General features: G+C 48.1%; 1 protein-coding gene across 1 annotated transcript; it reads right to left on the bottom strand.

Moving 5' to 3' along the window:
* Nucleotides 1-382: 382 nt before the first annotated feature.
* C19H1orf115 (chromosome 19 C1orf115 homolog) lies at nt 383-9,476 on the bottom strand. Its single transcript, XM_055235368.2, has 2 exons — nt 8,819-9,476; nt 383-2,931 (listed from the first exon to the last, which is right to left on the bottom strand). Exons 1-2 carry the CDS (start codon nt 9,170-9,172, stop codon nt 2,812-2,814), a joined length of 474 nt encoding a protein of 157 aa, XP_055091343.1. The 5' UTR covers nt 9,173-9,476; the 3' UTR covers nt 383-2,811.
* Nucleotides 9,477-13,338: the final 3,862 nt, after the last annotated feature.

Here is a 13,338-nt window from a genome sequence, read left to right as displayed (position 1 = left end):
CGCCATGTTGCCCAGGCTGGTCTCGAACTCCTCAGCTCACGCAACCTGCCCGCCTCGGTGCTAGGATCATAGGCATGAGCCACCACGCCCGGCCCATTTTTTAACAAACTCATGAGCTGAGGCTCCTACAAGGCAAAGCCTGTTCTGCTGGCTTAGAGAGAACTGTCTCCTTTAACACACATGCAGAGTTCCCAAGTGAATTGGGGTCTCTCCCTCCCCTGGGTCCTTGGGGAGCAGCTGTGGGCTCCTACTCGTTCTCAGGGAGGTCTCTCCCGACTGGTCATCCACTGCTGTGCCAAGCTCTCAGTGTGGCTGGACTCCAGGAATCTCCTTCAGGCAAGGCTAGAAAGTGAGGAGCTGGGAACCCTTCACACCAGAAACATTACATAAATCGAGGCTTTTATTTACATCATAGGACAAGAAAAGGATACAAAAGAAGTCTCTTGGTCAAGCACATCAAGCAAAAGCTCTAAAACTCAATACTCAGTAAGGTGTGGGCACTGATATTGAAAAAAGAAAAAAAAGAGAAAGAAAAGGTAAAAAGGTAATCTGTGACATGATCCAAATGCTTACACTCCAGGGACTGAGTAAGAGAAACCCAGGGCAGCCCTGTCACAGAGAATGACGGCTCAGGCTGAGTGACATCTGAGATTCATCTTCTGTACCCGGGAACCTGACTCCCAGGACAACCCCTAGGAGGTTTTGATTTTTGACGTTAGTGAGTTCTTAACCAGATTCTTAAGAATTTCAGGGCCAAACAGGCTTGACTGTACAGTTTTTCCAATTTGGGGGATGGGAGTGGGGAAGCTCTTCCTGGGACAGACTTCCAGGCAAGGAAAGGCCCCAGCAGCTCTGTGCCCTGCCCTGGGCTCTGCCTCCATCTCCCCACGAGGAACTTGTGGGCTGCCTGGGGCTTGTCAGCAGCCCGCACAGGCTCTCACTCTCTTTCCCACTCACTATGCTTGGCTTTTTCTTCCACTTATGTCTATCTCTCCCTTTCTCCGACACGCAGTGTTGTGGGTGGGGCAAGCTGTAATTATCTCACGTGTGTGAACATGTGCTGTACCCACTTTCATCATCTGGGCTAAAAGCAGATCACTTGTTTCACTTTTCCTCACAAATATTAACAATGCAGGAATTGGGTGGTCCCAGTGAATCTTCAACATGAAGTTGAAGCTTCAGGAAGTGAAGCGGAGTCTAGCTCCACAGCTTCAACCTTCTCCTCTACCCCTTCCTTTTTTCTGTCTGTCTTTCTGTCTGTCTTGGTGGGGCTTGATTAGAGAAACATGAGTGTTGAGGCCTCCCTTGTATGCCTTGGGACAACAGGTAGGTGCGGTCACTGATCTTGCAGACTGTTCAGCAACAGCCCCTTTGGATTTCCGGATATTCTGGAAACAAAGTCAGAAGAGTGGCCTATTGCGGGGTTGGCAGAGGGGTATGGTAAGAGGACCTCCTTCTTTCATCTCCCTGTTCAGCGTCCAATGACAGTCCACAGGTCATCCTTGGTGGGTGTCAGGCCTAAGACCCATGCCCACCCTACCCTTTGATTCCAGGTGAGATGAGGTCAAACCAGGCAGCATAGAAGAAGATAGGGTGCTACAAAGGCAGCCAATGAACTCATGGCCTCAGGGGTTTTAAGCACCAGCCCTGGCTACCCAGCCTCCCTTGTCCCTACCTAGAGGCACAGGCCCAGCCTACCTGAACTCCCTCACACTGATGCTCCAGACCTGGCTCCTGGAAGGCCAACTTCTCTCTTCCAACATCCTCTTGCCTCATTTCCATTTCCTTCACATCTGTCTCCTACTTACTGGTTCCTTCTCTAAATCTGTATGTTCATTCCTGGGTTTTATGTCTCCCCCCATCTCTCTCAGCCCCTATGTCCCACCCAGGACAAAGCACTTTTAGTTGGACTGGCAGAGAGGAGCTGAGCCAATGGTGGGAGTGCGCTGATGGTGCTAGTAGGCCCTGAGCACAGCCAGCCACACCTTTGCAAGGACTCTGGTCGCCGCAAACACGTGGCTGGGCCGAAGTGGGCAATGCGAGGCAGAAGAGCCCTCCAGAGTAGTCCCTCAGCCAACCTGTCCCAGCCACCCAGCCTGCATCTGAACTTGCCCTTCTTCCTCCTTCTTCGCCAGCTTCACAGTCATGCAGGGATGGGGTAAAATGACAAGCTTTTATCTACTTTAAACAGTCATGCCACACTGCCAACATAGTTTTCAAAGCATCAAGAGATCTTTTCTTCCTTCCTTCTTCTCAAGCCTGTAATTAAACTCCTGGCGACAGAGTGGTAGAGGAAGGAGATCGGGGAGCGCGACTTGAGGAATAAACAGCTCCTTAGCTGCCCTCAGAACCGAGGCAGCCAAGGAATGTGAGCGCCTGTCAGCCTACACGACCTTTCAGGAGAACACAGCAAATCATCTGACTCCAGTAACATCCTCTTCCTCCCCCAAGATCACTGTTCTGCTGCACACCTACACTGCTTGGATCTGTTGAGTGTTGGCTTCCGCCCCAGTGCCTGCCACCTTCACGTGAAGGCTTTGGCTTTAGCACACTAGCTCCACTCCCAAAACTAACCTCCGCCAAATTCTCTGCAGGATTGACCATTGGGTCCACGTGTGACTGAGAGATGTGAGAAGCTCAGCAGATGGGCAGGGATGACTCATTCATCATACTAATGTGATTCAACAAAGAAAGGCATGTTTGCTCTTCCAAATATGCTGCGTGTTCAAGTCTGAGATGCTCCAGGATTCACAAAGTTCCCACGGCAGGGGCTCCCGTTCACTCTGGTGGCACCCGCCGCAGCAGCTCCCATTAGCGCACGAAGGATACCACGCTGGTGGCTACCGCAAATGGGGCGGAGTAGGCTGCAGCGAAGCCTTGCAGGCCGATGACCACGTAGCGGCATCCTTTGATGATGACCTTCCCAACATTCTAGTTTTAGGAATAAAAGAGAAAAGCAAAGGATTAGGGTAGGCAACTTTTTAATTCTGCCATCTTTCATGAAAAAGAAAAATGAGTCACGGCGACATACATAAAGATCATTTTTCCTGATTCTCTCGTGACAAATCAGCAAGTTACCACATTCCCACATCTCTGGTGGAAGGTGCCCACCTCCAGCCTAAGAAGATGTAGGGGCTCACAGCAGACATCATCACCTTGCAAAGTGCTTTCAAGCACAGCTTATTTCCAGATAATTCAAAGACCTTCTTGGAAACAGCAGTAAGGCTGCTAAGTCTAAAACTAAAGCAGTTTTGTTTTGTTTTTTAAACCAAAGATCACTCCTCTTCTCTGTTCCAGCTAAAAATTACTGGACCGTCAGAAGGCTGGGTTAAGTTTTCCTTCCTTCACCTTATCTGAAAGCCCATCTTCTCCTCCTTCTACCTCAATGGCATATTTCTGTCTGACCCACACATCTGTCCCTTTGTAGTCTTCTGCCATTTTCTAATTGCTATATCCATATAAGTCCAGCATTTCCAATACCATTATAAGCTCCCTGATGGTCAGGCTTGGGCAATGCTTTCTTGGTAACCACTCCTCCTCTTCCTTTTCTACAAGGCTGGATAGGGGACATTCAGGGAATGTCAGGTGCTAGACAGGGGACATCTAAAGGACTCAAATGTGATTGCAACAGAAAAATTAACACCACCACCAACAAACATTTGTTGCATGGCTGCCCACGGCCTTCCCCTCCCTACCTCAACTTCTGTCATCACTCTTGGTGACATCAATGTCCATGCAGATAACCTGTGCCTTAGGCCACATACCGTGTCTCTCAGTCCTTTGACTTTTCCATATTACCATAACCACTCAGACTGGTTTAACTTAAAATTCCTGATCACAATCACATATCTCACCTTGACTTCCAACACCACCTGACAAACCTCCATATCTGTCCATTAGGATGAATTTCTCTCTCCCCTGGGTACTGCCTCATACCTTTTCCCTTCTTAAGCCTCCCCACTTGCAACACACACGAACACACCCAAGTCTCCATACCTTCATGAGATGATCCCACTTCACCTTTCACAGAAAAAAAAAAAAAAAAAACCCAGACATCGTCAGGGAATGCGTTCACCTTCCACCACTCTCTACAGCCCTGCCTGTGTCTGCCCCTGGTTTCTCCCGCGTTGCCTGTGTTATGGTGGAGAAAGTGTTCCTCTTCCCCCAAGCCATTCCCTTGATACTTGCTGTCGGTGCCTTTTCCCACCTCGATCTTGGCTTTCCCTTCTCCACCTCCATCATTCGCCTCTTCTCCATTGGATCCCATTAGCTTACACACATGCTGGGGTATCACCATGACTCCATATCCTGCCCCAGTCTCTGCCCTTCATCATGCCAAGCCAGCCAAAAGAGCCAACCACATATACTGCCTCCATGTCTGCACTTCTTATTCCCTCTGACTCCGGCTCCCACCCCAACCCATGAGGGACTGTCTGGTCACGGCCATCTACAACCCCCATGCTGCCTGACCCAGTGGACGCTTTTCTGTCTTTCTCTCCCTGACCTCTCAGCAGCTTCTGACATACTTTATGAAATAATCATGTGGCCTCTTTGACTCCATATTCTCAGTTCTCCCCTACCTAAATAGGCAGCTCCTCCTCAGCTTCCTTTGCTAAATTATCCCTTCTACCAGACTCTAAAATGTTGGTGTTGTTCAACACTCAGTCCTGGGTCTTTCCTTCTCTCTTTCTTTCCCTACAATCTCTCCTTAGATGGTCTCATCCATTTCTAATGACTACAAGTATCTCCTAGATTTGAAGAACTCTTTAGTTCAGACTCAAATATTCAATTCATTCCTTGAGATCTCGACTTTTTGAAGACCCCACAATTCCTCTGGCATGTACTCTCCCTTGTAGCCCTAAGCACATAAACCTAACATGGATTGGCTACTGGTATGTCCCTGGTGGCCTTTGTCTAACAGAATTCAATCATTCAAAGCACAGAGAGATTACATCTGTCCACATGTATATATCTGGTTAGAGACAGAGCCGAAGTTCAATCCCAAAGAAATCTCACTTCAGGGCCTATGACCTTAACCCCCATACTATATTTCCCTTTTTAAATAAAGGCAATATGTAAGCTTCTAGTTAACCACACATGCCCTGGGCTTGAATTCCAACTCTATCACTTACTTAATTTCCCATGGCCTCAGTTTCCTCACCTATACAATGGGAATATTTAGTAACCACCTCACTGGGTTGTTAAGAGGAGTAAATGAGATCATGTAAGCAAAGCACTGAGAACAGGGCCTGGCACAAACTGCAGGCAGTATAAGTGCCCCCCAATGTCAGCTATTATTACTGCTAAATAACATCTGCTTCTTTTGATTACATAGCAATTTAGGTTTGTGGTGGTAATAGATAAACCCAAGATTTTTGTTGTCTGTTTGGGAAAGTTTCTTAAGACTATAATTTCCTATGACTTCTGGCTTACTTGAGCTTTTTTTTTTTTTTTTTTTTGAGACCGCATTTTGCTCTTGTTTCCTAGGCTGGAGTGCAATGGCACGTGCGATCTCAGCTCACTGCAACCTCCACCTCCCAGGTTCAAGCGATTCTCCTGCTGCAGCCTCCCAAGTAGCCGGGATTATAGGCATGCACCATTGCGCCAGGCTAATTTTTTGTATTTTTAGTAGAGATGGGGTTCACCATGTTGGTCAGTCTGGTTTCCAACTCCTGACCTCAGGTGATCCACCCGCCTCAGCCTCCCAAAGTGCTGGGATTACAGGCGTGAGCCACCACGCCCAGCCGAGCTTTCAATAGTTTAAATTACAGGGTCCCTCACAGTAACAGAAGGAGGGCAGGGACTCTGTTGTGCTCATCACTGTATCCTGAGCATGTAGAAAGAGGTTGGGTGTTTCCTTTGGTACCTCTCCCGCTAAATGAGGAGCTTTGCAAGAACCAAGTAAAGTAATGTCTGTGTCTTCTCTAGACACTGCTTTCCTGGACATTACCCTGTTGATGTCTCCAAGAGACACTGGGCTGGGGCATGCGCATGTGTGGGTATGTGATGTTGCTAAGAGATACACTTCTCTAAATGTGTGATAAGAATCACTGGGGGAATTTTACTTACATGTTTGAAACAACAAAAGAAAAACATATTCTCTGGGAACAAGCTTAACAATCAAGAGTGATCCATTATAAACAAGATCAGAGTCACAATCGCCTACATTAAACGTGACATTTTTGGTATCTGTACATCCATTTTGCTCAGCCTGTTATACTTTAAAAGCTGCTTGTCACTTTGTCTTTGTAATTTAGGAAAAAAATCTACTGAAATAGTTCATTAACTGGAATACTGTTAAAGACACAGATTTGAGAAATGAAATGCAAAGAAACATATCTCTCAACTACTATTTCAGTGTCATTTAAGAGAGTGCATTTGGAATTCTTTGATCTGAGTAGAGCGTTCTACCCAACTACTCTCTCAGAGGGGAGCTGGGGTCTAGGGGAACAAAGAGGGGTCACCTGCTTTACATCTCCATGTTTGAGCCTGGTGACCCTCTCAGTTGGCTCCAAGAAAGTAGGAGCTGAAGTCACTCTTTTGAAGGGCTGAAAGGAGAGATCCAACCCTAACCTGACAATGTCCTCTCACCTGGCCTCCTGGGTCCATTGAACTAGCGTGCAACGCTCTAGAGCTTGCATGCCCACAGCTGGGCTTGTGATAGCCCCTCTACCTGAGATGACACCACTTCTCTATCCACTGAAATCTTTTTGTTTGTTTTAGTTAAGGCAAAATTCACATAACATAAAATTCACCATTTTAAAGTGCGTACAGCCCAGTGGCATTTAGTACATCTACAATGTTGTGCCACCACCACTTCTATCTAGTTCCAAAACATTTTCATCATCCCCAGGAAAAAACACATGCTCCATTAAGCAGATGGGCTCCATTCCTCTTTCCCCCAGTCCCTGGCAACCACTAACCTCTGTTCCATCTCCATGGGTTGACCTATCCTAAGCATTCCATACAAACGGAATCATATGCACAATACGTGATCTTGTGGGTCTTGCTTACTTAGAATATTTTTAGACGTTCATCATATTGTAGCACGGATTAGTACATCTCCTTCCTTTTATGGCTGAATACTATTCCATTGTATGTACATAACACACTTGTTTATGCATTCATCCATTTAGGGACATTTGGGTTGTTTCCACCTTTTGACTATTGTAAATAATGCTTCTATTAAAATGTGTATATAAACATTGATTTGAGTACCTGTTTTCAATTCTTTGGTTACATCCCTAGGAGGGGAACTGCTAGATCACAGAATAAGTCTACACTGAACTTTTTAAGGAACTCCCAAATTGTTTTCCACAGCAGCTGTCCCATTTTACATTCCCACCAGCAATGTACGATGGTTCCAATTTCTCTACATTCTCGCCAACATTTGTTATTTGGTTTGTTTGGCCATTTTCTGGAGTAGCCGTTCTAGTGGAGATGAAGTGTTCCTAGTTCATACTACTCCACTGTTACCTGGTGAAATCTTAACTCATCCTTCTGTGCCCAGTTTTCATGTCACCGTGATTTGAACACTTCCCTGCCTTTACAAGCTCACCGCTGAGGAGTGAACTGCCTGAGCTCTGTGCCCCGAAGCCCCCGGGGGGAGTTCCCAGCTATGTCAGTGTCTCCCTGGGAGGCTGTGCCCTTCTCTAGGGCAGGGCTGCACTGTATTCCTTTTCACATCTCTATTGCTCAGCACAATGCCTGACGCATAATGAGTGCCCCCAAAATATCTTCAAGTCCTAGTCCTTGAGCTGAGGTTTCTGCAGTATCAGTTCACCAATGGGGAGGGACATGATGGCTTCTTTGTGCTCAACTGGGACCCAAAGCAGAGATGAATCGTCCTAGCAGGGCTCTAAGATTAAAAGACCCAACTTTATAGTTTTACCCCTGCCTGTGTTCTGCTCCAGAAGCTGCTGACATACCTTTAAAGAGGATGATAAACCTAAGCTCCCAGGCATGGAGACTGAATGGCTTCAGGTGTAAGAGGGCATTGGGCAACACAGATAACTGGACAATAAATCAGATGCGGGCCGTGGCCTTTGGCCAGGACACAGTAACTTCTGTGACTTTATTCTGGGTGGCCTTGTCCAGGCCAGCAGAGCTTCCGGCAGCAGCTTCGAGTGCTTCCAGGCAGAGACACCTGGGAAGTGCATCTGGGCTTTGATTTCCGCGAAGGAAACTGTCATTTTCTCCCATATTTATCCTTCCTAACCCCATCTCCCGGAGACAAATGGCAGAAGGTTTTGAAGGCCCCAGAGTACAATGATAGTTGGCTAGACGAGAAAAATTCAACGAGCGCCTATTTATGTATTTGCTGCGCTCCCAGGCTCGGGAAATAACCTTGGGAATATTTGGGAGAATAACCCAAACATTTCTCAACTGGTGGGATATCCTGGAGGGGATGTTACTGGAAAACAAATACACTAGGTTGCAATTTCTTTCTTTCCAATTGGGCCACCTTCTCCAAGTCATCTGCCGCGCTAACGCTTCAGTATTCCCATCTGTAATCAGGACACTGATTCCTGATCTTACATAAGAACCACCTCGGTAGGAGCCCCTTGAGAATGTTCTTAAGCAGCCAGGAGCGCAATAGCAGGCACAGCGGGGACCACCCGGAGAAACCCCCGATTTAAGTTTCTATCACGACTCGCAACTCGCGGCTTCCCTCCGGCGAGGGAATGGGAGCGGGGGCGGAGGGGTTGCAGGTGCAGCCCGGAGAAACCGGGTGAGTCGACGGTCAGGACCCGGCTCCCGCTCCCCCGCGGGGCACCACACCCGCGCCCCCCGGGCAGTGGTGGCGCAGGGCCCCTACCTTGCCGTACTTCTTCAGCTTCCGCCGGTACCTCTTCCTGGGCTGCTCGCTCGGCGCCGGCTCCTCCAGTGCCTCGTAGCGCTCGGGCAGGAGGGCGAAGTGCACCCTCCGCGCGCCCCGGGACCCCCCCAGGCCCCGCTCGTCCGCCGCTCTCGCCCCGCTCTCGGCCGCCGCCTCCGCCTCGTCCGCGTACTCCAGGTGCTCCAGGATGGCGGCCGCCTCCTCGTCCCCCTCGGTTCGCCCTCGCCCTCGGGGCCCGCGGCGCAGGAGGCTGCTCTCCGCCTTGCTTCGGAGCCTGGCTCCCACCGTCATGATGCCCCGGCCCCTCTGGCGAAGGTCCGAGCGCAAAGACATCAACCTTTGCTCCCCGCCCGCTCCTCCGCCCCAGCCCGGACGGGGCGGGGTATTGGGGGAGCCTCAGCGCCCCCTGGCCGTGGGGCCCGGGATGGCGTTGGCTCCGCTCCGAACTGGCCTCCCAGGCGGCGGGCGCGTTCCGCCAGCCCCGCCCTTCATCCCACCTGCCGGCCAAACGGTGCAGACTACAGCGCGCACTGCACAATGAACATGCAAAACACCTTCAACTGCACTTGCTACGAAATTAATGACCCCAAATAATAGGACTCCATCCGCTCATGTTCAAATTAGCAACGATGGTAAATGATACCAGAGATCACGCTCAGTGCTAGGGAGGGCATGGCGAGATAGTCACGGTAACAGATTCGTGGGAGTGCAAATTGGTGGTAAGGTTTTGGAGGGACGATCAGAAAATCTTTATCGTGAATCTTAGGAAACGTCCGTATTCTAGGAAATATTCGGAAACGCAAGACAGTGTGTCCACGGTGTTCAACGGTCTGACTCAGTGAAAAAGTGGAGCAAACCAACAGGGAGGGGCAAAGGAAATTCTGGTGCAGACATGCCAGCATATGGCGCAGTCTTTAAAATCATGATTTTCAGGAATATCTCTCTGTGAGATAAGCGTTCTCAGTGTACTGTGAATCTCAACAAGCTGAGAGTGCCCTATTTTCTTAAGTGGGTAAATGCCTTTGAATTCTGGCTAATGTAGAATTAAGGGCCAAAAGCAGTGGCTCACGCCTGTAATCCCAGCACTTTGAGAGGCCGGGAGGATAGCTTCAGCCCAGGAGTTCAGGAACAGCCTGGGCAACATAGTGAGACCTCCATCTCTACAAAAAAAAAAAAAAAAAAGAAAAAAATTAGCCAGGCGTGGGGGCACGCACCTGTGATCCCAGCTATTCGGGAGGATCGTTTGGGCCTGGGAGTTTGAGACTAGCCTGGGCAACACAGGGAGACTTCGTCTCTAGAAATAGAAAAACAAATACAAAAGTTTACCTGTAGTCCCAGTGAGGTAGGAGGATCGCTTGATCCTGGAAGGTGGAGGTTGCAGTGAGCTATGATTGTGCCACTGCTCTCCTGCTCAACCAGGAGGCTGCCACTGGACCTGGTGGCTGTAAGGACATTACCACTTCAGCTGCCACCTAGGAAGCTCCCAAATCCCGACAGTTAGCTGCAGTCCCAGCCTTGCCTGTGTGTTAGTGGGCTAGAGCTGCCATAACAAAATACTGCAGTCTGGTAGCTTAAACAACAGAAATTGATTTTTCACAGTTCTGGAGGCTGGAAGTCTGAGTTCAAGGTGTCCGCGGGTTTGGTTTCTCCTCAGGCCTCTCTCTCTGGCTTGCAGGTGGCCGCCTTCTTTCTGTCCTCACATCACCTTTGTTCCGCGCATGCACATCCCTGGTCCTTCTTCCTCTTTGTAGAAGGACACCCGTCTTATTGGATTAGAGCCCCACCCTTATGACCTCATTCAACCTTTTTAAAAAAATTTTTTTTTTTATTTGAGACAGGGTCTGGAGTGCAGTGCTGTGATCTCAGCTCACTGCAGCCTCGGTCTCCTGGGCTCAAGCCATCCTCCCACCTCAGCCTCCCAAGCAGCTGGGACTACAGGCCTGAGCCACCATGCCCAGCTAACTTTTTTGTAGTTTTTGTAGAGACTGGGTTTCACTATGTTGCCCAGGCTTGTCTTGAACTGGGCTCAAGCAATCCACTGCCTTGGCCTCCCAAAGTGCTGGGATTACAAGTGTGAACCACCTCACCCAGGCTCATTCACCTTCATGACCTCTTTCAAGGCCCTGTCTTCAAATACGATCACATCTAAGGTACTGGAGGTTAGAGTTTCAACCTATGAATTGGGAGGTTTGGGGCACAATTCAATCCATAACAGACTGCTGGTCTGTACTGGCAACACACAGGCACCCCCTCCCCTTTCTCTAAATACCCATGAGACTGAGGACCAGACACTGGCATTCTGGCACAAAAAATCCCAACATTTGCAGGACTGCCCTTGTCAGCAGAAGCAGCGTAAACAGTTGAAGCATGGCTTCCACCCCCTCTGCCTTCCAAAACTCTCGGGAGTGCACCTGATTAGCCTAAGCTAACTTGCTCAGTTTCCTCCAGTACCCGAGGGACCCTGGAACATGATTTCACTTCCTAGACTCTGCACGCTGGAAGGAGGGTGAGAAGAATGCTGAGTGACAACCCACAACATTCACCTCTTGTAGGAATCTTTCTTTACTGCTAAGAATTAGAAACTTGTTCTCCAAAGGAGCAAGTACATTGGAGAGCTAAGATTCATGAAAACACATCATCAGTTATTCAGTTCAAAAATGTGTAGAGACCTCAGAAGCTTAAAAATAATTGCTTATTTGGAATGACTTGCATAGAAACAGCTATACATATTTAACTGAAAACCAAGTTTCCATTTGTAGACGTAAGGACCTTATGTTTTACTCTTTACTCTTTCGTTTTGTAATAAATGTGTGAATTTAGATTGAGAGAATGTGGATAGACCTGAGACTGTATGAATTAAAGCTGTTTAAAACAATTAATTTATTTTTACAAGATAGATTTAGACTCAAGAAGAAGTACATCTTTGGCTGATAAGAACTGGTTATAAACCATGAACCAGATAGGAAAATATTTTTAATTTTCCAAAGATTGCAACTTAAAAGGAAGGTGGGGGGCATAGAGGTAGTGGCAGTGGCAGTCTTGTATACCAGCTAAGCCTCAGTTTTTGGTGCAGCCTAAAAAAAAAAAGGATGGTAAAAAATTATCTTTCCTTAGGTTAGAAAATTTATTTTTTTAAAGATCATTTTTTATTGGGGCCTTCCATATTAAATACCTTTTAGTTCAAAAAGTGATAAAAGTAGATGATGTAGTAGAAAAAGAAACTTAACATTACATGTAAGTGTTTTCCTCCTCAAATACATATCTGTGGTAATCATGCAGGCCCCATAAAATGCACAATTAGAAATCTCAGGCACAGCACTTTTTTTTTTTTTTTTTTTTTTTTTTTTTTTTTTTTGAGACGGAGTTTCACTCTTGTTGCCCAGGCTGGAGTGTAATGGCACAATCTCAGCTCACCGCAACCTCTGCCTCCCAGGTTCAAGTGATTCTCCTGCCTCAGCCTCCCTAGTAGCTGGGATTACAGGCATGCGCCACCACACCTGGCTAATTTTGTATTTTTAGTAGAAACGGGGTTTCTCCATGTTGGTCAGGCTGGTCTTGAACTCCCGACCTCAGGTGATCCGCCCACCTTGGCCTCCCAAAGTGCTGGGATTAGAGGCGTCAGCCACCACGCGCGGCCAACCACAGCACATTTTTATTTCACCTGAAGGGTTAGAGTTCTACACCAAAGATAAAGGGCAAAGACTGGACATAAATACAATGTATCATGGAATTGCAGTTAAAGGGTATTTCAACTAGAATTTGCTACAATCATAAAACAAGGGTCTTCCATATATTGTTTCTTGTGGAATCTGAAGAATTTTTAAAATTTAAGAGCAAGCCTTTTTGTTGTTGGTAGCTGTCCTGAGGGACTGACCATTAAAACCCACCAAGAGTTAGCTCAGCTGTGGTGGGGCTGGGCCGGAGCGCTAATCAGAGTGCATTCACCTCTGGCTAGCCCAAGCCTGGACCTTCTGGGCCATCATGGTCCAGGGCCCAAAGCCTTTGGTCTTGTGGGGCTTTGAGCTGGGAGGAGATGGAGTGCAGCGCAGGCGTTTGGGTTCACTTTTGGCTTCAACTTCAGCAGAGCCGAGGCACCAACCACTGTGCGGATGCACAAGCAAGCATGCAAGCTTTGCTCGGCAAGGCTTCCTCCCGCGGCTTTCTCAGCATAACTGCAGGAGTGAGGGTGGCATCGCGGGGCTGTGTGATTTGTTTATTTTCTTATTTGGGGCTTTTGCAAATTCCAATCTGTCCTTCCAGCCCACACCCTATTATAAAAGCATGACTGGCGTCTTCTCACGCCAGAAGAGGCGCCTGAGTGCCAGGCTCACTGTTTCAGAAAAGAGCCCACTTCATGGAAAAAGCCCACTTTCCGCCCAGCCCTGCCCAGATCAGTGACTTGCCCAGGCGTGGAAATGGCTGCAGCTTGCTGCTCACCCGTGAAAGGCATGTCCTTCTCTGGAATCCCAGGCGCCAAGGCTGTCTTGCACTCAACACTC

Source organism: Symphalangus syndactylus, chromosome 19, assembly GCF_028878055.3.
Source record: "Symphalangus syndactylus isolate Jambi chromosome 19, NHGRI_mSymSyn1-v2.1_pri, whole genome shotgun sequence".
Taxonomy (NCBI): Eukaryota; Metazoa; Chordata; class Mammalia; order Primates; family Hylobatidae; genus Symphalangus; species Symphalangus syndactylus.
Note: the sequence above shows the minus strand (reverse complement) of the source record. Positions and strands in the feature narration are given on the sequence as shown.